The sequence below is a fragment of the Mesoplodon bidens genome (assembly GCF_964165515.1).
Source record: "Mesoplodon bidens genome assembly, chromosome: 6".
NCBI classification, from domain to species: domain Eukaryota; kingdom Metazoa; phylum Chordata; class Mammalia; order Artiodactyla; family Ziphiidae; genus Mesoplodon; species Mesoplodon bidens.
Window position 1 is genome coordinate 71,505,681 of NC_138162.1, and position 25,722 is coordinate 71,531,402.

The window sequence follows — 25,722 nt, forward strand, 5'->3', positions numbered from 1 at the left end:
TTCAGTTTCTGTGGTCTCTCCATGCAGGAGCTGGTTGCTGAAAGCATGGGTGAGGAACGGAGAGGTATTCTAGGGACTGCCTTCAAGAGAACTAGTCCATTCCTCACACATCAAGTGTTCAACAGGTTTGTGTGACTTCTGCATTGTGTGTTGTGGCTTGGGATCATGGTAGAGAGTGGCTTCTACTATGGCATTCTGACATGGCCTGGTTTATTGTGGCTCAGCCTGACTCACTACTAAATCCCAATTCTAACCTGGGCAAAGCACACCTTATTTCCTGGTGGCTGTGCTCCCTTGACACTATAACCCCTAATTCTACTCTCAAGAAGATGGGAGTTTCGAGGCATAGTCTCCAGGCTGAAGATCATACCCAGGAACTCAACATCCTCTTCTTTCCAGCTCTTCCTCTCACGCCCACAGGCAGCTTTTTGTCCTAGGGCATCCTCTGAGCTTCATGGGGGGTACACGCCCTTCCATCTGATGCTTTGTTGGCATGTTGTCCATGGCCTAATTTGATCTGTATGTTGAAGGTAGATCTCAGTGTGTCTTACCTTTTAGAAGGATGTGTATGGGCTCTTACCTAACTATATTGGCCTAAACCATGTGTTTTGTGTTCACAGCTATCACTCAGAAACAAATATTGTCCGATATATGAAGAGATTGGAAAACAAAGACATTTCCCTTGTTCATAGCATGATTCCACTGGTAAATTATTGGCTTTATTTCCATTTCCCACCCTACCCTGAACCCACCTCTTTGGGTCACATCTAATATGCTGCAAGAGGGATGAATGGGTGACCATTCGGGGAGATGGGAGGGCCTATCAGATAGACCATAGGATGTCACTAATGTAATACACTTTGGCTGTGCTTCTTAAAGGGGTCCTGTACCATGAAGCTCAACAGTTCATCTGAACTCACAGTAAGTAGGTCACTTCTATTAAAAGGGAACTTAGCAGAAACAGTGTCTTGGTTTATACATAAGCAGATAACTAGAGAAAGCTGCTACTGGGACTGTGATTTAATAACTGCTTTAGTAATCCTTTACCTTGCTCTTCAACAATCTTGGCAGAAACCCTAACTTTATCACAACCTGATCATTTAAATTTATGGGTGAAATTATTTTTAAATCTTAAAATAATTAAACATATAGTGTTTATGTCTTCCTACCTTCCCCAACTCCCCCCACCACCCTTTTAAACCTGCCATGTTGAAAGCTTTTATCAATTTGTAGTTGTTAAGCTCAGATAGAATTAAGAACCATAAGCCTTCTTTCTAGAAATCCTTTCTCAGTGCCAGAAAGGTAGAGATTTGAGGCTTTAATTTATTTCTTGTATCAACAGAAGATTTGTGTCCCCTGCTATGGTGTTTGGTAAGTATCTCTACTAGGCTAGGATGTTTCTTTTTTTCCATAGGATTAGTCTGATATGACAAATCACATCAGGCAAAGAAAATCATTTTTATTCTCATAGGAGGATTTTCCCCATTTGCTTTTATGTTGGTGTTTTGTTCTGCTTCATGAAAAAAGAATGATATATGTGCTATGTAAGAGTTTGAGTAAACCATGCCTGAAACAACTCATTGGGTTTCATGGATATAAATCTATTCAGGGGCCTTTTTGTTCCTGAAAAAATAGGAAATGGTTATACTTTTGTATAAGTTCCCTTTCTGGGCCTCTGTGACCCACTTGTAAAATGAAGACAGTAATAGTACTTACCCCACAAGATTATGGTAAGAGTTAAATGAATGAATGTATTTAAAGTGCTTAGAACAGTGCCTGGCACATAGTAAGCACTCTTTGTGTTAGCTGTTGCTATCATTATCATCATTATTAAAGTTAGTCTTGTTATTACTATTACAATATGTACATATGTGTATGTTTCCTCCCTTCTTGCTCTTCAGCCTATCACGTGGAAAGAATTTGCAAACATCCACCCCTTTGTGCCTCTGGACCAAGCTCAAGGGTACCAGCAGCTTTTTCGAGAGCTTGAGAAGGATTTGTGTGAACTCACAGGCTATGACCGAATCTCTTTCCAGCCTAACAGGTAAGGGGATTTCTTCTTCTGTCTTTTCAGTTATCTCTTGTAGTATAATACCCACTGGGATGGATGACTAGAAGGTCCAAAGTGGCCTCATTCACATAACTGGGAAGGTAGTGATGGCTGTTGTCTGGGAGCTCAGTTAAGGGTGTTGACCTGGGCCTTGGTTCTTCCCCATGTGGACCTCTCCAGTGGTTGCTTGAGCTCCCTCACAGAATTGGGTCTGGGTTCAAAGTGGAGTGTTCCAAGATGGAAGGACGTGGATGCTGCAAACTTCTTAAAGGCTCAGCCTCTGGAGTTACACAACATCACTTCAGAGCATTCTATCTCTCACAGCAAGTTTCAGGGCCAGCCCAGATTGAAAGTGGGAAGGGGACAACACGTGGGTGTGAATGTCAAGAGTCCTGGTTCATTGCAGACCATCTTTGGAAGCTAGTTACTACATCCATCTTATAGTGTAAGAATCAGAATCGAGCACACGTGTTAACTCCTTATAAGCAGTAATGCCTCAATCTAGTAAGGCCAGGAGAGTCCGGATCCTAGTTTGTTCTGTCACTAACTTTGAAAGTTCCCTTCCTCTTTTCTGTCCTCGGTCTCTGTCTGTAAAGTAAAAACATTTGAGCAACAGTGATTTTCAAAAGCAAAGGGCTCTTGCAGCATCTCCTGGGTACTTGTTTAAAAAATATAAATTCCTGGGCCCCACTTTAGAAGTACTGATCTCCAGGGGTTGGGACTAAAAGCCTTTGTTTTTAAGAAGCAACCGAGTGATTCTGATGTAGTATAGTCAACCTGGATCCACTGGATTTGTGATCTTTCTGTCTTCATGGGGATAACTAGACAGACAGACATGTCATCAGCATGTGAATTAACATCTGGGGATACCTTCAGAGGAGGAGTCTGGTATCTGCCCCGAGGTTCTCTACCTCCCACTGCTCAGTGTGGTTCTCCACCAGCAGTCTCAGCATTGGCAGCACCTAGAAGCTTGTTAGAAATGCCAGATTTCTATTTCAAGATACAAAAATCAAAGGATTTTTAAAACTGAGACATTTATTGTCTCATTTTCTGAGACAGAAAGTGATCAGATCTTAGTCAGTTACTATCAAGCCCTCCCTCCTGTTTGGAAACATAGGTAACACAGCAAAGCCATGCACTTTGTGAAAACAATATACCCCATACAGGACAAACCCTTTAGGAAGAGGACATGTGACAGATGAAAGGACACAGAGCTTTTTTAATATTAGTCTCTCAAACTCTCATTTCATAAATAGGGAGGAACTGACGTTTATGAAAGTCAGGCTGTAGTATACCTTCATTAAAATGTCATCATGCAGCTTTGCTTTTTTTTTTTTTTTAATTAAGGGAGGAACCTGAGTAAATTAACCTGAGGCAATACCTTAATTAAGTGTTGACAATGAAGAAACTGCCCTCTAGTGATGGAATATGGTCACATCTTCTGTATTGTACTGGAGAGCAATTTTTCAAGACCATTTTAACTTTTTAAAGTCATTAGCTCTTTTTTTTTTTTTTTTTTAAAGTCATTAGCTCTTGCAGTAAATTGAGGTCCCGGGCAGGGTCTCCAGAAGACTGACTGAAGGATGAGGAAGCTCTTCTTCCCATAAAGCAGTGGTTCCCAGGCCTGGAAATTAGACTCACATGGTGAGTCTATAAGAAATCCTGATGTCCAGATCACAGTCCCAGATAGAATAATAATCTCGATGGGGAAAGAGTAGGGTGAGGGAAGGATGCAGGCATGGGTATATCTTTAAAGCTCCCCAGGTAATTCCAGCTTGCAGCCAAGGTTGAAAACCATCATCTTAGAAGTTTCTCTGTTCTCCTCAGTTTACCTAATGCTTTTTCTCTGTCTTACTCGCCTCATTTGTATGATTGTCAGTCTCTATCCCAGTCTTGGAGGGAAAGGAATCTTTATCATTTTGTAGCTCCTGGCAGTGATGCCTTCTCCAGTTCCAGGGATTCCCAGATATACCACCCATTTCCAAGAGCTGACTTGAGTGTTACAGAGGCTGTGTTGAGGCTTAGTAGAGGGATATTTCTGGTTCTGAGCAGAGGCTGCTATGACAGATAGGGAAATACCTTACTCTTTGTTGGGAAAATACAGGGGCTATGCTTCCAGTGAGTAAGGAAATTTGATGTCTAATTTGGGAAAAGAGGAAGGGATGCACCACATATTCTATGTGAGTGACTTTAGTTTTGGCTCTTCATAACCTCCATCTTGGTTTATTTGTGGTAATCTTTTCTCCATAGGTGGATTATAAATCCCAGGTCTTATAATTCTATATTCCAGCTCTCAGAGTCAGTCTACCACAGGGCTAACTACTTACTGGTTCATTAGTCATGATTTACTGCTGGCTAGTGTCCACTGAAATCTAAGGGACCAATGTAGGCTTTATAGTTATTGTAAGGAGAAACACAAGTTTTCTTGACTACTCTGCACAGAAAAAGAATTTAGTGTACCATGTCAGCCACTGAAGTTATACTCATAACATAGAGGGTGTAGTAACCTCTTTTATCAAGGGACCATTTCCTGGTGTTTTTATTTATACCTGACGAGTTGGAATTGGTCAGTGTGTCTATAGAGTTCTAGAGTCCAGTCACCAAAACTTGGGAATCTAAATATATTTCCCTTCCTTTTTTGTTACTGCATGTTACTGCATGTTACTGCATGTTACTGCATGTTACTGCATTTAAAATATAACTATGGCATACTTTTTAGGAAGTAGCATTAGTAATATTTTATAACTTAATTTTTTATTGTGGTAAAATATACATAATATAAAATTTACTATTTTAACCATTTTTAACTGTCCAGTTCAATGGCATTCATTACATTCACATCATTGTACAACCATCAACTCTGTCTAGCCCCAGAACTTTTTTTTTTTTTTTTTTGTGGTATGCGGGCCTCTCACTGTTGTGGCCTCTCCCATTGCGGAGCACAGGCTCTGGACGCGCAGGCTCAGTGGCCATGGCTCACGGGCCCAGCCGCTCCGCGGCATGTGGGATCTTCCCGGACCGGGGCACGAACCCGCATCCCCTGCATCGGCAGGCGGACTCTCAACCACTGCGCCACCAGGGAAGCCCCCCAGAACTTTTTTATCTTCCCAAATCGAAGCTCTGTACCCATTAAACAATATTTCCTCATTTACCCCCCTTACCCCAGCGCCTGGCAACTGTGATTCTACTTTCTGTCACTATTAACTTGACCACTCTACGTACAGCACATAAATGGAATCATACAATATTTGTCATTTTGTGTCTGGCTTATTTCACTTAGCATAATGTCTTCAGGGTTCATCCATGTTGTGACATGTCAGCATTTCCCTCCTTTTAAAATATTCCATTGTATGTATGAACCACATTCTGTTTATCCATTCTTCCATCAATGGACATTTGGGTTGTTTCAACCTTTTGGTTATAAGGAATAATGCTGCTATGAGTGTTGGTGTACAAATACCTGTTTGAGTCCCTGCCTTCAGTTCTTTTGGGTGTATAGCCAGACATGAGATTGTTGGATATATGGTAATTCTGTTTAATTTTTTTTTTTTTTTTTTTTTTTTTTTTCGGTACGCGGGCCTCTCACCGCTGTGGCCTCTCCCGCCGCGGAGCACAGGCTCCGGACGCGCAGGCCCAGCGCCCACGGCTCACGGGCCCAGCCGCTCCGCGGCACGTGGGATCCTCCCGGACGGGGGCACGAACCCGTGTCCCCCGCATCGGCAGGCGGACTCCCAACCACTGCGCCACCAGGGAAGCCCCTGTTTAATTTTATAAGGAACTACCATACTGTTTTACAGATCAAAGCAGAGGCATAGATGGAAAGAGAATCAAAGGATGGACACCCAAATAGTTATCTCAAGGTGGTAGAATTTCAAGTGACTTTTACTTTTTGTCCTTATGCTATTTTAGTTTATAAAAATGTTTTTTAACCACAATATATGTTATTTTAATACAATCCAAAAATAAGTTACTTTTATTGTGGGGAACATGCATATTATGAAACAATGAAATTCTTGATAAGATGCTTACAGATTCATTTCCACCCTGACTCTCCTGATCTCAGGGGGTTTGGCCATCAGCTGATAGCATAGTGAAGTTGGCTTTGAACTTGCCTTGGGGTTGAGGCAAACTACTGGTCTTCCTTTGTAGCAAAGCTGTACTCAAAGTGAGGAAGGTTTGCAACAAAGGGCAAAAGAGCCAAACTCTGTAGAATAGAGTAATATTTAACATCAAGTGGACTCACAATACAACTCTCTGGTTCTAAAATGCCTAAGTAGGAAAACTGCAATTTTCAGGCATAAACCTGAGTGTTTCTGCCTGTTTTCCTGATGGCTCCGCCTCATCTGTGCTGCTGGGCCCTCACATAATGTCTTCCAGTCCAGAGCAGTTCTATGTTATGCCCACAGAAGGTTTTTATTCTTTCTCTCTTTTTCTAATAGTTCCTGCCTAGATAAAGACTGCCACAGGGCCTTTGTCTTCAGTGCACTTTTTTCTGAGGGTAAACCAGCAGCTCAGAGGAGAGGTTAGCTAGCACCCAGGATGTGTGAGGCCTCCAGAGCTCTGTCATGTGGCTTCCTCCCTAGTTGTGATGTAGGTTTCTCTCCTATATGGCAAGAAAGGGAACACTACCTTATTGATTTGCGATTTAATTGAGGGATGGATGATAAAGGATTTTGTAACCAAAAACTGTGGTGTGAAATCTTTGGTTCATATAGCCAAGCCTTCACTTGGTCTATTCCTGGGACAGTTAGATCCCAAAGTTGTTTAAAGGACTTGAAACAAAAATGTCAAGAAACTTGTCCCCATTTCTCTTACTTATTTGCTCAATCTATAAACCTGGAGAGCATTTCCAGCTTAGTGGAGAACATATAGCCAGATAATATTTAATTACCTTTCCATTTCCTACTGTGCCCAGCGCAGCTTGCTTCGGCTTGCTCCCCGTATCACTGTGACACTCTTAAAATCATTCAGCAGCACACAAATACACTCTAGGAATTGCTAGGTTAGAATTATGATGTAATGTTTAAGGCAGACAGAAACAGCAATTAACACCTTCCACGGATATCTAAAATGAAAGACAAGCTGGAATTATTATTAGCTCACTTGGCTTATAAAAGTGAGGAAGTTGTTTTTGTCTTTAAGAACTGTAAACTGTGATCTTGAGTGCAGATTAGAGCTAGCGGTTGCTTTCCCAGAATCTCCTCCTGGTAAGGTTCTTAAATGAGGTGTGAACAGGGCCCAATCAATGACTCTCAAACTTTATTGTGCATGAGAATCACCTGTAGGGCTTGTGAAATTGCTAAGCCCCACCGCCAGAGTTTCTGATTTAATGAGTCTGGATTGAGGCCTGAGAATTTGTATTTCTAATATAATCCTGGGTGACGAGCTTGTGCTGGTTTGGCTACCACACTGTGAAAACCACGGGCTGCAGGGGTTCTCAGTCCTGGCTGCCTATTAGAATTCCTGGGGAGCCTTTGAGGTATGCCATGCCCTCCCCACCGCGCAAACTAGCTACATCGGAATCTCCTCCAGGGGCAGTACCCAGGCGTCACAGGGTTTTTAAAAAGCTCCTCAGGTGATTCTAATGTGCATCACTTGGTTGCAAAGTGTGTTGACCTGGAGGAACACCAAAGAGGGAGGTTTAGTTAGATGACTAATATCTTCCAGTGGAGTGAACTTTAAAACTGGCCTTTGCAGGCCAAGTCATGACGGTCATGTGCAGATCACATTGTTTACAACAAAGAGAGTCAAACCCCTGATATTGGCCATGTCCCTCTCCTTCTTTGCTGAGCTCATGGTCAGTGTCATTGAGTAGACTTACCTCATTGATAACTTCTGATTCGCTTTCCTACTGGGCCTAGTGCAGCTTCAGAGCCCTCCCCTACAGAGAGCTCTGAGAAACCAGATATTAGAGACCCTCTCTGATGAGTGACTGATTTCCCAAGGAGACACTCAGAGTGCCAGCAAGAAAAAGAAGGGTGAAGGATGATAAGAGCCACTTTTGGAGAAATATAAAGCAATGAGAAGGATCTCCACTTCCCCAGCTTTCTTGACTCTCAAGGGTATATTTGGATTTTTGCAGTTTGTAAGGCTTTGAAGAAGTGGTTCTCACATTGGGCTGTACCCACAGAATTTCTGATTCAGTACTCCTGGGGTGCAATCCAAGCATTTATAGTTCTAACAAGTCCCCAGGTGATGCTGATATTTGGGGATTTTGAGTTTGAAAACCATTGCTTTAAGGTGCTCTTGAGATACCAGAAAGGTTAGAGTGGCTGGATCCATCTAGATGTTTTTTGCCCAGAATTCAAAGGTTAAGCACAGAATTTAGCTTATGTCAAATTAGATACAGGTTGGTAAGAACATGTTGAGGGAGTGTTACTTTAAGCTACTAGAAGCAGAGATCTAGGTAGTGTTTGGAATATTTGAGTTATGCAACAAAGAGTTTGATTGAATTTTAATTGCTTCCAAGATATGGAAGCATATCGTGTTTATCCTGTCTGTAAGATAGGAGTCAGCACTAATTCTACCTTGTTTTCTTGAGAGTGGTCCTCTGAGGTTGCCATGCACTGATTCAGGTCATTTTTGACACACTGGCTGTTTTGTTGATCATTTTACTGTGATTAGTTTTAGCATAATGTCAGTTTCTTAGCTAACATTTCACTTGGATCATTTTTGTTCCTAACCACTCGTTGGTGGTATTTTTAAAGTAAAGAAGGGTTTGGATGAGGACAGTTTGGCATTAGAATGTCCAACATCAAAACATTATGTATCACAAGAAATTATTAATAGCGCTTCTTTCTGGAGAGTAAGACTGGGAAGAATTTGGGGGGGGGGTTGCTTTCTTTCTTTTTTTTTTTTTTTACTGTAAGCTTCATCCCTTCTGCATTGATGGAATTAAAAAAAAATCAGACAAACATATTACTTTTTTTTTTTTTTTTTCGGTACGCGGGCCTCTCACTGTTGTGGCCTCTCCCGTTGCGGAGCACAGGCTCCGGACGCACAGGCTCAGCGGCCATGGCTCATGGGCCCAGCCGCTCCGCGGCATGTGGGATCTTCCCGGACCAGGGCACGAACCCGTGTCCCCTGCATCGGCAGGCGGACTCTCAACCACTGTGCCACCAGGGAAGCCCAACATATTACTTTCATAATACAAATTTTAAATTCATCTGTAAATTAGGTGGCATATCCCAATGAGACAGATGAAAGTAAGATCCAGAGGGGCTCAGGGTAAAACTGCTTGAAAAGGGATAGCAAATCAAGGAAGGCTTTGATATTAGGGGCAAGAGAAACTCCAGGATGGCCCCATCTCTTTGTTAGACCTGCCTAGGAATGAGTGACTTTAAAATGCTGTGTTATAGGAGAAATTTAGTAATCCCCTCCTGCCCCATGACACCATCATTAAGTAAAGGTTCTTAGGTGCAACAACAGAAGATGGGTTGGCCTAATTTAAGCAGAAAAGCAATCTACAGGGTGAAGATATTGGGTGCTTCCCAGAATTGATGCAAACACTGGAGAATGGGGCTTCAAAAGTGAGAAAGACCCAAGGGAAGTTGGCAGCAGAGAACAAATCAAGGTCACTCCAGGGGAAGCATCACCACCACCACTGTGACTGCCCTTTTCCTAGGGTCACTCCCTCCAGATTCATGAAGTCCCAGGCTGGAGTATCCAATAGGTTGAGACTGGGTTACATGTCTAGCACCTCGTTCATGGGTAGTGTTTGGGAATATCTGGTCCCTTTCTGCTTCCATAGGGGGTTTTAGGACCCTGCCTTTTCCTAGACTCACACAAAAGGGGAAATTCCCCTTTTAAGGGGACTGAAAGGCTGAGCATTTCTACATATACACCCATGAAAAGAGCAATAATGAGAACCTGCAAATCTCCAACATCCTAATGTAACTCTTCCTTTCTATTTCTCAGCATATTCACATGTTTGATCATCACAGCACCATTTTCTAATTGAATTGCCTTTGTTTTTTTACTGTTTGTTATGTAGTTTGTTTGTTACTGTTTTTTACTGTTTATATGTAGTTTGCAGATATTTTCTCCCAATCTGTAGCGTGTCTTTTCATCTTCTTAACAGGGTCTTTTGCAGAGCAAAAGTTTTTAACTATGATGAAGTTCAATTTATCCATTTTTCCTTTTATGAATTGTGCGTTTGATTTCAAGTCAAAGAACTCTTTGACTAGCTCTAAATTTCAAAGATTTTCTTCTGTTTAATCCTAAAAGTTTTATCATTTTATGTTTTACATTTAAGTCCATGATCTATTTTGAGATAGTTTTTGTATAAGGTATGAGACTTAGGTTGACCTATGGAACTCTAATTGTTCCAGCATTATTTGTTGAAAAGGCTGTCTTTCCTCTATTGAAATACTTTTGCAATTTTGTCAAAAATCAGTTGGGTTTATATATGTGAATTTATTTCTGGTTTCTATATTCTATTCCATTGATCTACAAGTATATCCTTCCATTAATAATACACTATTTATTACAGTAACTATATAATAAGTCTTGGCATCAGACTGATTCTTCTTACTTTTTTCTTTTTCAAAATGAAGCTATTTCAGTTACTTTGCCTTTATGTATAAATTTTAGAATAATCTTACGTCTACAAAAATCTTGGTTTTATTCGATAATGATGCATATTTTAGCTCCTAAATATAGTTTTGGGACTTCCCTGGTGGCGCAGTGGTCAAGACTCCACGTTCCCAATGCAGAGGGCCCGGGTTCGAACCCTGGTCAGGGAACTAGATCCCACATGCATGCCGCAACCAAGAGTTCACATGCCGCAACTAAGGAGCTGGTGAGGTGCAACTAAGGAGCCCGTGAGCCACGACTAGGGAGCCTGCATGCTGCAACTGAGACCCAGTGCAACCAAAATAAATAAATACTTTAAAAAAAAAGTTTTTACAATAGGCTAGATGTTAGATATTATAGGTGGTTGAAGGGAAACAATTCACTTCGTATTTAAATTTACAGTTGATCACTCAAAGAAACCTTTTCATGAGAAATCTTTTTAAATGTAATAATTTAAAAAACATTATAAGAAACTTCTTAAGAAGTTCAGATATTATTAGAAATAAAATAGGCCCACTGACTTGTAGACAGCTTAAAAGAAAACTTCTCTGAAACTGCACACTAAATGTGGCCATTAGTGTGTGAATTACAATGGTGTGTTAAAAACTATGATTAAAAATGATTTTCAGAAGACTAGAGAAAATTAAAACAAAAAGATTTGGTAAATCTCGATACTTGATAGTTCCAAAAAATTGTATAAATCTTAAATTATCAGCACCCAGAATTTTAAATGTTATGATCCATAACATGATCATTTTCTTTAAGGCACTATTTTTTTAAATTAATTAATTAATTTATTTATTTATTTTTGGCTGTGTTGGGTCTTTGTTGCTGTGCTCGGGCTTTCTCTAGATGTGGCGAGCGGGGGCTACTCTTCGTTGTGGTGCTCAGGCTTCTCATTGTGGTGGCTTCTCTTGTTGTGGAGCATGGGCTCTAGGTGTGCAGGTTTCATTAGTTGTGACCTCCGGGCTCTGTAGTTGTGGCTCGCGGACTCTAGAGCACAGGCTCAGTAGTTGTGGCACACGAGCTTGGTTGCTCCGCGGCATGTGGGATCTTCCCGGACCAGGGCTCGAACCCGCGTCCCCTGCATTGGCAGGCAGATTCTTAACCACTGTGCCACCAGGGAAGTCCCTAGGGCACATTTTTAACACCTTTTGACTTGTATAAATATAATATCCCACTTTGACTTGTATAAATAAAACATCCTACTGTTTTCTCAGTTCAATTTATAGTACAATTCAACAGGAATTTTGGTGACTGCTGGGCTTCACACTAAGTCATGAATTGTAGCGTATTCTGCAGTCACGCAAATGGGTTCTATGTTACTTTTTTTTTTTTTCTTTTTTTTTTTTTTTTTTTTTTTGCGGTATGTGGGCCTCTCACTGCTGTGGCCTCTCCCATTGCGGAGCACAGGCTCCGGACGCGCAGGCCCAGCGGCCATGGCTCACGGGCCCAGCCGCTCCGCGGCATATGGGATCCTCCCAGACCGGGGCACGAACCCGTATCCCCTGCATCGGCAGGCGGACTCCCAACCACTGCGCCACCAGGGAGGCCCTATGTTACTTTTTTGTAAGCAGAAATCTTTCTCTTAAAAACAGCAGCTACAATAATCCATCTTCAAATATTCCCAAGCAGCCAACTTCTGAGGAATTTCTTATGGTATATATAAAGTCAGCCACTGTATTCCTTAGGTGGAACAAAGAGGTTATTTCATGACTGGTTGAGGATGACTTCTGCAATCAGTGACAAAGGTACTCAGTAACTGACCAAAAATTCTGCTTTATAGGATGCAATTCACTTATAATCTTATGCTTAAATTTTATGCTTAAAAAGTGCTGTGCTTTCCACCTGTGACTATTGGCCATGCATATCATTCTGCAAAATCATCTGTAGGAGCAGGCCATCTATGTTCCTTCTTCATCATAGATAGACATATCTGCAGTTATACTTCTAAAATCTAGTGGAAGTTTCCAAGTGTCCCTTGGGATTTATTTTGTGTGATAGTCCAATAAAAATTTGTTCCAAAGATCTAAAAGTTTAACCTTTCCAGATAGAACTAAATTGTAATATTTCTTAATCTTAACCTTTGCTCAATGCTCTTAGCAAAGGTAAAGGTAAAATGATAAAAATCTTTGAAGTTTATTTTTTCCTTCTTGCTCTAATCTTAGCAAAAGAGCTGAACTATCACTCTAGCTGTGTTATGCCATCTTCAAATTCCACCCCCCCCTTAATTAATTTTTTTGCCAAATTCACATTGAATAGCTGCCCTGAAATCCCACACTTACAATGATACACTGACACTAATAGGGTCTAGGTTTAAATCATTACAAAACTGTTGAATCCCATCAACTCCAATTTATTTTCACCTCGTGGGTCATTGTACTTGCTATACAGTTGTTCTAGCTTCGTCTAGTCTACTGGATTTCTCATGGATTCTTTGTAGAATGAGTCTGGGTTTTGGAAGAAGTTGCTAGTTCTCACTCATTCTGTGTTAAACAGTACAATATGTCGCAGTTTTTTCACCAGCCTGAGTAAATGCCATGACTGGGGGCCTTGTTTTTCTCAGACAGTTTAAGCTTATGCCTACCTGGCACTTCTAAGTGGGTCTGAGGCTCCCCATTCACTGGCATCCTCCTCACTGTGGCTGGCTCTGCAGGTCCAGGCCACTAGCCACTTCATTTTAAATAGATGTCAGAAGACCAGTATCCTAGCTGCCCCTCCACAGGTGGTACTTTTCTGATGGGTTCTCAGTCTGGGTTATGCATATAAGCACTTACTTTTCATAATACTTTTCCACCAACAGGTGGCACTAATAATTCCCCTTATTTCCATAGTACCCCAGGAATAAGACTTGTGTGGCATTTAGAACATATCTTTTGTACTTTTTTGAGTTGAAACATGGCTGATTTTTAAGAGGATCTAAGGCAGAAAACACCCAGCATTCCTGATCAAGTCTTTAGCATGTTGCCTTTCTCCTGGATTACTGGCTTCTAGCTCCAGTCTCTTCTTTCACTTCTAGTCTAAACACCTTGGTTCGTCTTCCAACAAAACAAGATGAGTAGAAGTCATGAGAAAATCACAGAGAGAAATACAAAATCCATATGCTGAAGTCCCTTTCCATGGGGGAAAGGATGACATTAATGTTGATTGTCTGGACTGGAGAAGAACTCAATTTTGAACAAATGGACTAAACATTTATTGCAGAGCTACTCCATGCATAGTACTATTCTATATATTCCCTGTGAATGTATAGAATTCTAATACCTAAGATCCTATTCTCAAAGCCTATACCCTAATTGAGATAAAATAGGCACACGAAGTACATGTGAGATCTATAATAATTTTCAATGTACAGTGTATGAATAGGATGGTATTATCAGAAGAACGAGTAGAGTAAAATACTACGTGAGTTTGGAGGAGGTAAAGGATAGTCAGTCAGTCAGTCAATCAATCAGTATTTATTGAACACCCCCTATGTCAGTGTTCTTGGCGTACAGAATACAATGTTGATAAAGACAGATAAGATTTCTGCCCTCAGGGAAGGCCTCTCTGAGGAGGTGACACTTGAGCTGAGGCCTAAATACTGAGAAGAAGCCAGATATTTGAAGAACTAAAGGAGGAGCTTTCCAAGCAGAAGGAACATTTAGTGAAAAGCCCCAAGGCAGACATTGGTTTGGTCTGTTTCAGGGAAGGAAGAAGGCTTGGGTGGCTGGAGGATAGTGAGCAAGGAGAGGATGGCAGAAGACATGGGTGTAGAGGTGGGTGGAAGTCACAGATCATGTTGGGGGATTTGTAGGCCATGGTGAGGAACTGGATTTGTGACTTTGGGGAAGGCTTTATAGAAGAGGCAGAACTTGAGTTGGGACAGTTGAAAAATGGTGGATTTGGCTTGTTGGAGGGAAAGGAGAGGGTGATAGAGGTTGAGGGTTGTGGAAGTGCTCATTCAAATGCTGTGGTAGCCCATCCTCAGCCCATCCTGAGTCACAGAGTGATGAGGACTGCTGCCTGAAGATGGTGATGATGATGATGATGACGTTGATGATAGTGATGATAGTTGCCAGTACTTAATGAGTGTTTACCTAGTGCCAGGCACTGTGAAAAGCCCTTTACCATGGATCATCTCATGTCTTACCATATCTGCCCTTCGAGTTGGGTGCAATTATTATGCACACTTCAGAGGTGAGAACACAGAGAGGCTAAGTAAATAGTGGTGTAAGTGGTTTGCTAAAATGTGGCATATTCATTTTCCTGTTCTCAAAATAAAGAACATCAAATGAGCTAGAACTTGTTTTTCAGAAGCCAGGAAAATAGAAGCCCAGTGTTTGCCTCCCTCCCTGGAAGAGAGAGGAGAGAGGCAAAGCTCACTCAGTGTGGGTGATGAGGAAATGGGTGCCCCAGGTCTTATGGGGACAGGCCTTTTACATGGAGCTAAACCTCCTAGTTCTGTCAGTCACACAAGGGTTCTGTGAAGCAAAGCCAGCGTTTGCTGCCATGACTCTCAATCCTTTGGGAAGCACAGCGTGCTCAGAGGAGCCTCACTGCTTACAAGTGAAGCACGAGGCCCCTTAAGACAGGCCAACTTGTATCAATGTCTCCGGCTGTCACTGTTGGCCGGTTGGGCATGTAATACTCTGACTCAGTTTCTTCATGTGCAAAATGAAGACAATGGTACCTACCTTGTGGGGGTATTAGGAGGATTAAATAAGATGATGTAAAATGCTTGGTGGTGACAACAACAATGTTTCCCATTTACCTGTGTTTACTCCGTGCACAGTGCCTGGTAAAGAGGAAGTGCCTAATTAATGGAGCAGTTTATACGTATTGTTATTATTATTATTCCCTAACTCATCTAGTCTCTTCTGTTGCTCTGTGACACCCACACTGTGGAAATCACCACTTTCCTTCCTTTCCTCCAGCCAGGCTCTACGCCCTGCGCACCCAGCTGTTTCCCTGTTCTCTGTCCTTTTCTCATGCTGAGACCTGAATCGTCAATTCTGCCGTCTCCTGACACCAAACCATCAATGCCCCTATGCTAGTTTGCAGATATTTCAAATTCAACTGGTTCTATCCCAGTGTTCTCTCAAAAAATGTTTTCCAATGCTCAAAATTTTAGCTTTTAGTTTAGAAATTAAACAGTTTATCTAATTTATTCTTAAGCCTTGTGCTTTTTTAGAGTATGATCTCAATATTACGGGGTGACCAGAAGCAATGAATGCCAAAACCACCGTGCCTTCCACAGAGTCAAAAGATGGTGTAATTTTGTGAAATGGAGGAAATATGCATTTTGAATGGGATTAAAAAAACCTATTACTCACTTCCTTTCCTTCCTGCAGAGAGTACTGAGAACATTAAGTAACAGTTTATGACTGACTCAGCATCCCTCCCTGGAATGTTAGTCATTAAGTGTTCTCTAAAAGTAGTGTCTTCAAGGACTGCTGAGACGGGGATGGCCAGCCTCTAGCAGCCATGAGCATTAGGGCTTGGGAAAGCCAACCCTGAGACTGTCAGGAATGGTGCCACACTCAAAGTGTACAGTTCCTTTGGGGTAATCTGATCATTGACTAAACATTTGGTGATGTTAAGAAATTGTTCATTGCTTTAGGTGTAATAATTAGTTATCTTGGGCTTCCCTGGTGGCGCAGTCGTTGAGAGTCCGCCTGCCGATGCAGGGGACACGGGTTCGTGCCCCGGTGCGGGAGGATCCTATGTGCCGCGGAGCGGCTGGGCCCGTGAGCCATGGCCGCTGAGCCTGCGCGTCCGGAGCCTGTGCTCTGCAATGGGAGAGGCCACAACAGTGAGAGACCCGCATACCGCAAAAAAAAAAAAAAAAAATTAGCTATCTTTTGTATTTATTTATTTATTTATTTATGCATGCATGCACGCCGCGCCATGTGGCATGTGGGATCTTAGTTCCCCAACCAGGATCAAACCCGTGCCCACTGCAGTGGAAGCATGGAGTCTTAACCACTGGACCACCAGGGAATTCCCTACAGTTATCTTTTAAAAATAATTCTTATCTTTGAAAGATACATATTGAAGATTGAATTGATGAAATGATATGATGCTTGAGTTCTGCTTCAAAATAATCTAGTTCAGAGTGAGGGATATAGGTGGAAACAAGATTGACCATAATCTAATCATTTTTAAATCTGGGTGATAGGTATAATGTGATGGTTCCTTATATTCTTTCTACTTTTCTATAATTTTGGAATTTTCCATAATAAAAAAAAATTTTTTAGGTGCATGGGTAAGCTTTCGTGCACAGACCAGGTACTGTTCTGGTTGCTCAAGACTTTAGGCTTATGCAGGGGTCCTAGGTGAGCTTTTAGTGTCACATGTTGGTGAACACACAGCCTGTGCCTGATGAATATTGAATGAGTAAATGAAAGCAGAGAGGCATAAAGCTCTGACCCTTTTCTTCCTGTCTTTGCAGCGGAGCCCAGGGGGAATACGCTGGGCTGGCCACTATCCGAGCTTACTTAGACGGGAAAGGAGAGAGACACAGAACAGTGAGTGTGGACGGTTTGCTCACCACTGGGGGGTGGGGGGAGGGCAGCAGGTTCAGCTTTAGGGTCCCTTTCATTCTGTGGGACACTCCCTCCAAGTCTTCTTGGAAGAAGCTGGGGAAACATATAATCAAGAAACAAATGTCTATGAACTGGCTATTACGATCCTTGCCTCCAAGACGTTTCACTGGACCATTTTGAGGGAAAACATTTGGAGATAAAAGGCTTTCTCTCAAAGCCAGTCTGTAAAAGTCAGCCAGTTGGCTGTGGACCTGCTCCCCGCAGGGAGCAAAGGGAGGAAGGGGCAGGAATGTTGCCATTCCAAGCCTCCCTCCTTGGCTCAGCCCTGGACAGAGGGCAGAGACTGAGCTTTCATTCTTCTGTAACTCCTACTGTGCCTGAGCACAGTTCTTGTCATATGTATGCTCAGAAAATATTTATTGAATAAATAATTTCCCTATTAAGTGATTCTCAGCTCTGAGCAACAAAAGAAGACACGGGACATGGAGCAGAGTTCACGGTTCTGCTTCTTTGTTTGCTTTGGGTGAGAGTCTAGTCTCCAGGGTCCAAACTGCTTTTGGGGGGCCCTTGTGTGGCCAGCAGCTGCTAATGGGCTCGCTAGGCCTCCACTAATCCCCAAAGGCAGTGCCTTTAGCAGATGACCTAACAACACAGGCTTCAGATTGTGGCTGAAGGAGGTCTGTGTTCCTGGGACCTTCATTTTGGTGATGGCCACGCTAAACTTGAACTGCATGAGCTGTGGAGGTGGTGTTAGAGGGAGCAGTGGGTAGGAGCCAGGAGCAGGTCGAAGCGTCTGCCCAGCCCAGGAGAGTTAGAGGAAAAGGTGCTGTGGTGGTCTGGCTGCCCACATAAGTGGGGTGCAGTGGGTGGTAGTCCAATCTTAGTCTATTCCTGGTTTTATTAAAGCTGGAAGATTGTTTATGGCCAGTTGCCTGGATTTTGCAGTGAAGAATTTAAATACTATTTCACTTCCCTTTCACAAAAGGGGAGAAAAAAAATTTTCTCCCACCTTCCCTTGCTTATCCATCCTGATTACACAGGTGTGTTTTCCCAGGCCTTCATCCTGGTTGGGGAATAGAATTGATTTTCAAAGACCTTTTGGAAAACAGGACATTTATTCCTTGAATAAGTTATTGAAGACTGGCCACATGCAAGGTACTGTGTGTGCCAGTCCAGAGAGAGATCAAGCGATAAATCAGACAGACACAGTCCCTGATATTTCAACTTTTTTTTTTTCGCTTGGGTATTGAATTCTTTAACTTTCTAAGGAAGGGTTAGTTTGGAATTACAATTGTTCTTTGGACCTCAGAATCTCAGCACTGTCATAGAGTCAGAAAGGAAACGCTGGGACTCCAGTGAGAGGATGCCAGATGACTGACATTTAAAGTTGCTTTTTCTATTTTTCCTCCGTGGCTTCCATGTACTCAGTAGCCCCTGGAACTTCCCATTGTTATGTTCTTTAACCATGAGGTGTCTGGGACTCCTGGGGAGGGAGCCATTCATCCTGTGTAACCCTCTTCATGTCGCTCCTGCTTTATGGAGAGGTTGCCGAGATCTACACTGTGGTGCTTGTGGAAGGCCAGTGAGCAGCTAGCGAGAAAAGGCCAGCTAAAACCCAGGTCTGTCCACTCTGTGATACTTCCCATCCCTCCTTGGTTCCCTGCTCTTTAGTCTGACACCCAGAGCTATCTGTGAATGTCTAGGAGTTGGGACCAAACCAGAAAGGTCAAGGAAGAAGGATGAGAGACGTTTTGATTGGGCCTGGGCAGAGTTCTTCTGTGACTCATGGATCCTTTTTAGCTCCTTTTCCTTCTTTGTTTTTTCCAGTCCTCCCTTCTCTCTCAGTCCCCTTGTGTGTGACTTTTCTTCTGGCACCACTGTTCACACTACCATCACTGAAATGTTGGGAGAGGTTATTCCACTGAAGGACAGAGAGGAGTGGGATGCTGCATTTTGGGGGGTGGATGAGGGGAGGCAGGGAAGGCTACCCAGTCACTGAGCTTGTAGAAGTACAGAACTCTTAAGTTTGGAAATGTTGGCATCCTTTCTAGATTAAAGATTTTAATTAAACCTGACTTTCTTAGTTAGAGAAAAAGAAAATGACTTTTTTTTTTTTTTTGCGGTAGGCGGGCCTCTCACTGTTGTGGCCTCTCCCGTTGCGGAGCACAGGCTCCGGACACGCAGGCTCAGCGGCCATGGCTCACGGGCCCAGCCGCTCCGCGGCATGTGGGATCTTCCCGGACCGGGGCACGAACCCGTGTCCCCTGCATTGGCAGGCGGACTCTCAACCACTGCGCCACCAGGGAAGCCCCAGAAAATGACTTATTATTCAAATTGTCAGGGAGGATTTTTCAACATCAGAGATGTCTAAGGCAGCTGCTTCCATACAGCAGACCCTAATGGAATCTATAAAATATATCCTTCTTTTGAAAAAAAAAAAAAGAATGTGGGGAAGTCATGTGCTACAGAACCTCCCGGGTTCCTGATGATTCTCTTATTTCAAGCTGTTTTGGAAGTTATTTTCACATTTACTCTTAGGTTAAATTTCAGAGGTTCCTAAAATGCAATGGCCAAGTTCTTGATTTACCAGTTTAACTTGAGAGAATACAAATTATTTAACAAACACTTATATAGAAATTACCCTGTGCCAGGCATTGTCCTAAACACTTTATAATTATTAACTCAATTTGCCTGTCAAATACTAACTCAGGTTTGTTGATCAGAGACTGAACTTTCTATACAAAGGGAAAACACTGACCAAAAACCCCCCCAAAAAACAAAAAAAAACACTGCCAAAAAACACTGCCAAAACCTGTATGTATTTTTCTTTTCTCAGCTGCCTGAGGCAAAGGAGTGGCCTTTTGTTTTTGGATTTTACCTGTGGTAAGACATTGATTTCCCTTGCAAAGGAGCCCTCCTCCTTAATCTGTCACTCATTCAGCAAATCTTTTTTTTTTATAGATTTATTTTATTTATTTATTCATTTGTTTTTTGACTGCCTTGGGTCTTCCGTTGCTGTGTGCTGGTTTTCTCTGGTTGTTGCAAGTGGGGGCTACTTTTCGTTGCAGTGAGTGGGCTTCTCATTGCGGTGGCTTCTCTTGTTGCAGAGCACAGGCTCTAGGTGCGCAGGCTTCAGTAGTTGTGGCACACGGGCTTCAGTAGTTGTGGCTCGCGGGCTTAGTTGCTCTGCGGCATGTGGGATCTTACCAGACCAGGGCTTGAACCCGTGTCCCCTGCATTGGCAGATGGATTCTTAACCACTGCACCACCAGGGAAGCCCCCAGCAAGTCTTTGAGGATGAGCTATGTTGGGTCTGTACCAGGTGCATTGGGGGGTTAGAAAAACACAGCATCCACCTAAACACTAACCAAAGAGGGTTAGTGTTGATAAAATATCAGATCTGGGTACTGTTATTTCCAAGTCCTTTGCAACGCCACAATTTTTAAAGTGAGGATCCACATAGAAAATCAGAAACATCTAACAGCAAGAAATCCCTGACAAAACCACTGAGACCTTTTCTTCCCGCTAATCCTTATATCAGGATGTGTATTAGTTTCCCACGGCTACTGTAACAAATTACTACAAACTTAGTGGCTTAGAACAACACAGATTTATTTTCTTATAGTTATGGAGGCTAGAAGTCTGAAATTGGTTTCACTTGGCTAAAGTCAGTGTGTTGGCAGGGCTCGTTCCTTCTGGGGGATCCAGGAGAGAATCTGTTTCTTTGCCTTTCCTAGTTTCTGGAGGCCTCCTACATTCCTTGACTCATGGCCCCTTCCTGCCATCACTCCAACCCCTTGTTCAGTTATCACATCTTCTACCTTCTCTGTAGTCAAAGCTTCCCCTGGTTCCTTATCATGCGAACACTTGTGAATGCATTTAGGGTCCAGCCTATAATCCAGATTTCAAGATCCCATCTCAAGATCCTCAATTTCTCACCTCAAGATCCTTAATTTAATCACACCAGCAAAATCCCTTTTGCCAAATAAAGTCACACTCGTAGACTCTGGGATTAGAATGTGGACACATTTGGATGCTATTCAGTGTATCGCAAGATGAGTGACATTTTTAGCTTGGATGTTTTTGTTTCCTCATAACTCCTCTGGTATGAATTCTTCATTGAGGCCTTTAACAAATATTTTATATTCATTTTTAAATATTCACCTTTCCCCTCCTTGATCAGTGTTCTGCCCAGAAGGTATCCTTTTATCCAAAGATCCTTTGGTAGAATAAAACTCTCTTGTGAGAAAGGAAAAATAACTCCATCTTTGGTCCTGAGAAATTAAAGGATTTAATACAAAAGCGAAACATTTAAACAAGAAGAAGGATGTGAGGACAACACAGCATAATCAGCATGAGACCAGTAACCATTCAAAAGAGGCACTAACTTTCTGTCTGCAGAAGAACAACAAAGTAATTTCATGTTTGCCTCTGTTTGTAGTTCTCTTTGGATCACATGCATTTTGCTTAAGTAGATGGCTTTGCTGTTTCTGAGGAAACGGCTGTATGTAAGCTAAATTTCCCCTTCATAAGCCCATTTTTATGATGCCCATCCATTTCTCTTCAAGGGGTGTCAGTATTGGTTCTGGGATTAAAAAAAATTAAAAACAGGATTGTTTTCAGGGTCAATATTGCTTCTTCTTGTTGCTTTCTGTTGGAGGGAACTCCATGAGGCCCTTTCCTGTAGTGGGGCACCATCAGATCATACAGAGCACCTGTGTTCACATGATTTGGGGGCAGGAAATGAAAATGATTTAAATCTGGGGATTTTTTTTTTTTTTTTTTTGCGGTACGCGGGCCTCTCACTGTTGTGGCCTCTCCCGTTGTGGAGCACAGGCTCCGGACGTGCAGGCTCAGCGGCCATGGCTCACAGGCCCAGCCGCTCCACGGCATGTGGGATCTTCCTGGACCGGGGCACGAACCCATGTCCCCTGCATCAGCAGGCGGACTCTCAACCACTGCGCCACCAGGGAAGCCCTAAATCTGGGAATTTTAACGTTGTGTGTGCCTACCATCCGCCTTCCATAAGAATTCAGCACATCTTTAAGCTCTGACTTAGGTACTAGCTCTTGAAATACTTTCTCTTGATCTCTTCATCTTGAAGTGGCACCCCATTATTCTGAGTTCCTTTGGTACCTGTGGGCTCTAGACATTTTTTTTTAAAGAATTTTTATTTCCCCAATTATACTGACAACAACAAGATGCTTTGGAAAGAGAGGAACGGCTTCCTCAGATAAGGGAGGAGGAAATGTTTCCATTGGCCAAGGAGACTAGGTTGAGGTGATGTAGTCCCTGTTTAAAGGGTCCTTTTATTTATTTATTTATTTTTATTTTTTAACCTGACCGCACCGCCTGGCATGTGGGATCTTAGTTCCCCAACCAGGGATCGAACCCGCGTCCCATGCATTGGAAGCACGGAGTCTTAGCCACTGGACCTCCAGGGAAGTCCTTCTAGACATTTATTTATATGGATGCCAGCCTTGTCAGTGAATGCAGTGTGTGAGCACAGGGCAGGGGCTGATCGGCATTTGTGCTTAGTTATGATTCTCATGGCAACTAACAATTCATTGCACAGAGTGAGCATCCAATAATGAAGTAGTCATTGGTGTGTTGGCACTGGGAGGCCTTGGAATATGTCGACTATTACTTCTCCTGGTGTCAGTAGAGCCAAGCAGAGCACTGGAGCTGTGATGTGTGCATTTGAGTCCTAGAGTTTAACTTCCAATCTCATGTTCTTGTGAGGTGCTTTCTATATATTACAGCTGAGACAAGGTTAGGATAAGCCTAGGCCTGTTTTTGGTGTTGCTGGGATAAGGGAGGAGAGTATTAATATTCTGAAAGTCTTGAGGGAACAGTATTTGGGGATTCAAGTGTAAACTGCTGTTGGACATTGTTTTGCAATACAGTAATAATGAAATTGTAGTGAACTTTAAGGCACTACTGGTCAATTTAAATAGAGCATGTGGCACCTATTGAATTTATGCTCCAAGTATTTTGTAGGACTTTTCTGTCATTATGAATAGCCTGGTGATTTTTCTCTCCTTCCTTCGTTTCATTCCATTCCTAAGGTTTGCCTCATTCCAAAATCCGCACATGGAACCAATCCTGCAAGTGCCCACATGGCAGGCATGAAGATTCAGCCTGTGGAGGTGGATAAATATGGGAATATCGATGCAGCTCACCTCAAGGCTATGGTACTCATCTTCCACTTAACAGATGGGGAGGTCTGGGTTGGAAAGAAGTTGTGGGGATCAGGGATGGTTTATCTTCTTTTGCCTTCTAATTACAAGACTGCAGTTCCTCCTCTGAATGAGTCTAGGGAGAATGGCATAAAATCAGAAAACCTAGCCGACTCTATAAGAAAAATAAAAGCAAGAGTCACATTTCTGGTCCAGAATAAAGCTGACCACAGTCTATTTTACCTCTTCCTTCTCTAACAGGGAGAAGGTCCTTTATGCTGAAATCCCATCATATAATGTGTGCATGTGTAAGAAACTGAATGAATTATTCATGCTGGTAGTAAGGATACTCCTTGCAGGATCTACCTGCCTCCTTCTGCCCAACCTTCCCCTCCTTCCCCCATTAACAGTCAAACTGGAAGTCACTGGTATTCTCAATCTTTGTGTTGGGAATTAAAACATAAATGTAGATTTTGCAGATGCTTGTGATGACCCCAGCCGTTACCTGCTGAATTTCAGGCAATATTCCATCTTCCTTCTTGCAGCACCAATCCCCACTCCCAACCTCCCAACCTCCAGGAAGAGGTTGCCTAGCAACCATATCTGCTTTCCACTGGTGGACTGGAGGCTGCATCTTAAGAGGGAAGGAAATCACTTGAATAGCAATGTGATTTTGTCAGGGTTATTAGGTATGGAGACTGAGAACTTCATGTAACTACCTCAAAGGGAAGATGAAAACACACAACGCTGCTCATCTCTCCCATCCACCCTCCTGCTTCCATAGCTCCATAAAGTTTTTACTGATAAATATTCTGGGCCAGTAGTTATAATTATTAAGTCTCTCCAAAATAAGATATGACCTTAAAACATTTTTTTTTCATTTCCACATGAGCCTGTTCACTGACTTGCTGGTCAAAAAAACAGGAACATGCCTTTTATATATGCTTGCCTTCTGTCAAAAGGAAAAACGATGGAGTTTTTTTTTAATCACAGCAGAACGCTCCTAGTGGGAATTCTAATTTCAGTAGAATGGGAGGGAAAGGGGATAAGGGTGGATATGGCAAGATGAGCAGAGAGAGATTAACTGTGAGAATCAACTTGTCTGGAACCAAAAAGATCTGAAATAATTATTGAGATGATTTGAACCAAAGGAAAACCACGTTAGAGAGTTGAGCCCAAAATACCCAAAAATCTTCTGAACAGTTTTTTGGTTTTGACGATGGAGACCTATCCTGAAGGGATCTTGTTATTTCTTTGGAATGATTTACAAAGGGAGTAATGGCTGTGGATCTTCTATTAGCGTCCTCCTACATTGAGACAGTTCCAGAAATGAAAAGAACAAGTCTTTGTCTTTCTTAATCCTTTAAAATAAAAAGCGAGGGATTGGCTAAGAAAGAAACATTCCCTCTCATTGTCTCCCTCTGCCCTTTTTTATCTTTCAGGTGGATAAACACAAGGAGAACCTGGCAGCAATCATGATTACATACCCATCCACCAATGGAGTGTTTGAAGAGAACATCAGAGATGTGTGTGACCTGATCCACAAACACGGAGGACAGGTCTACCTGGACGGAGCAAATATGAATGCTCAGGTGGGCAGTGTGAGAGGGCTCCCTGAGAAAATGGTTAAGTACAAAAAAATAAAAATTCATTTTCTTTGATTTCTTGCCAGTTGTCTTAAAACATGACACTGAATTCAGAACAGAGACTGACTTTCTATATTGCCAAATCAAACAAAGTATGTACCACAATTTCACTGAGATTACAGACCCTAAGGAGGTCATGGGGGATGCTGAGGAGGAGGTAAAAAGGTTGACGGGAAGCAGGGAGTGAGCTGAATGTCCTTAGCTTGTCACAGGGTGTTATCCCTCTGGGGGTACTAAAGGCAATGAGGTCGCCTGACTCCCTTCCTGAGGGAATTTAGACCCAAGTTTTGGCCACTGGTAGCTGTTGATCTCCCATGGCCTTGGACTAGCTTCAGCTTCATCAGTGTGAAACAGCTGAATAGCTCTGTCCCTGAAGGGCTGATCCTGACTTCTTGGCAGGGCTTGGGGGGTGTGGTGGTGGTCTGTGTGATGTGTACCTTTGAGGAAATGCGTTAGGGAGACTGGAGGACAGGGACTTATCATCTTTTTAAGTGTCTTCTCAGCTTCCTCCTCTCCTTTTTTTAAAAAAAATAAATAAATTTATTTATTTATTTATTTATTTTGGTCTGCATTGGGTCTTTGTTATGGCGCGCTGGCTTTCTCTAGTTGCGGCGAGCGGGGGTTACTCTTTGTTGCTGTGCACGGGCTTCTCATTGCAGTGGCTTCTCTTTGTTGCGGAGCATGGGCTCGAGGTGCACGGGCTTCAGTAGTTGTGGCACATGGGCTCGGTAGTTGTGGCTTGCGGG

The 25,722-nt window shown here is 42.5% G+C and overlaps 1 protein-coding gene and 1 pseudogene across 5 annotated transcripts in view; one reads left to right on the forward strand and one right to left on the reverse strand.

The window, feature by feature from the left end:
* Positions 1-25,722, forward strand: part of GLDC (glycine decarboxylase) — a 101,120-nt gene that overhangs the window by 46,599 nt on the left and 28,799 nt on the right. For all 4 annotated transcript variants that reach the window (XM_081236980.1, XM_081236979.1, XM_081236981.1 and 1 more), the window contains 7 exons: positions 28-125; positions 621-705; positions 880-921; positions 1,902-2,044; positions 17,058-17,133; positions 23,220-23,345; positions 24,773-24,922. In XM_081236980.1, coding sequence (XP_081093106.1) covers positions 28-125; positions 621-705; positions 880-921; positions 1,902-2,044; positions 17,058-17,133; positions 23,220-23,345; positions 24,773-24,922 — 720 coding nt within the window. The remainder of the gene's footprint in view (positions 1-27; positions 126-620; positions 706-879; positions 922-1,901; positions 2,045-17,057; positions 17,134-23,219; positions 23,346-24,772; positions 24,923-25,722) is intronic.
* On the reverse strand, positions 11,045-14,282 carry LOC308619072 (DCN1-like protein 2; annotated as a pseudogene). Its single transcript has one exon. The product of its transcript is annotated as a DCN1-like protein 2 (transcript).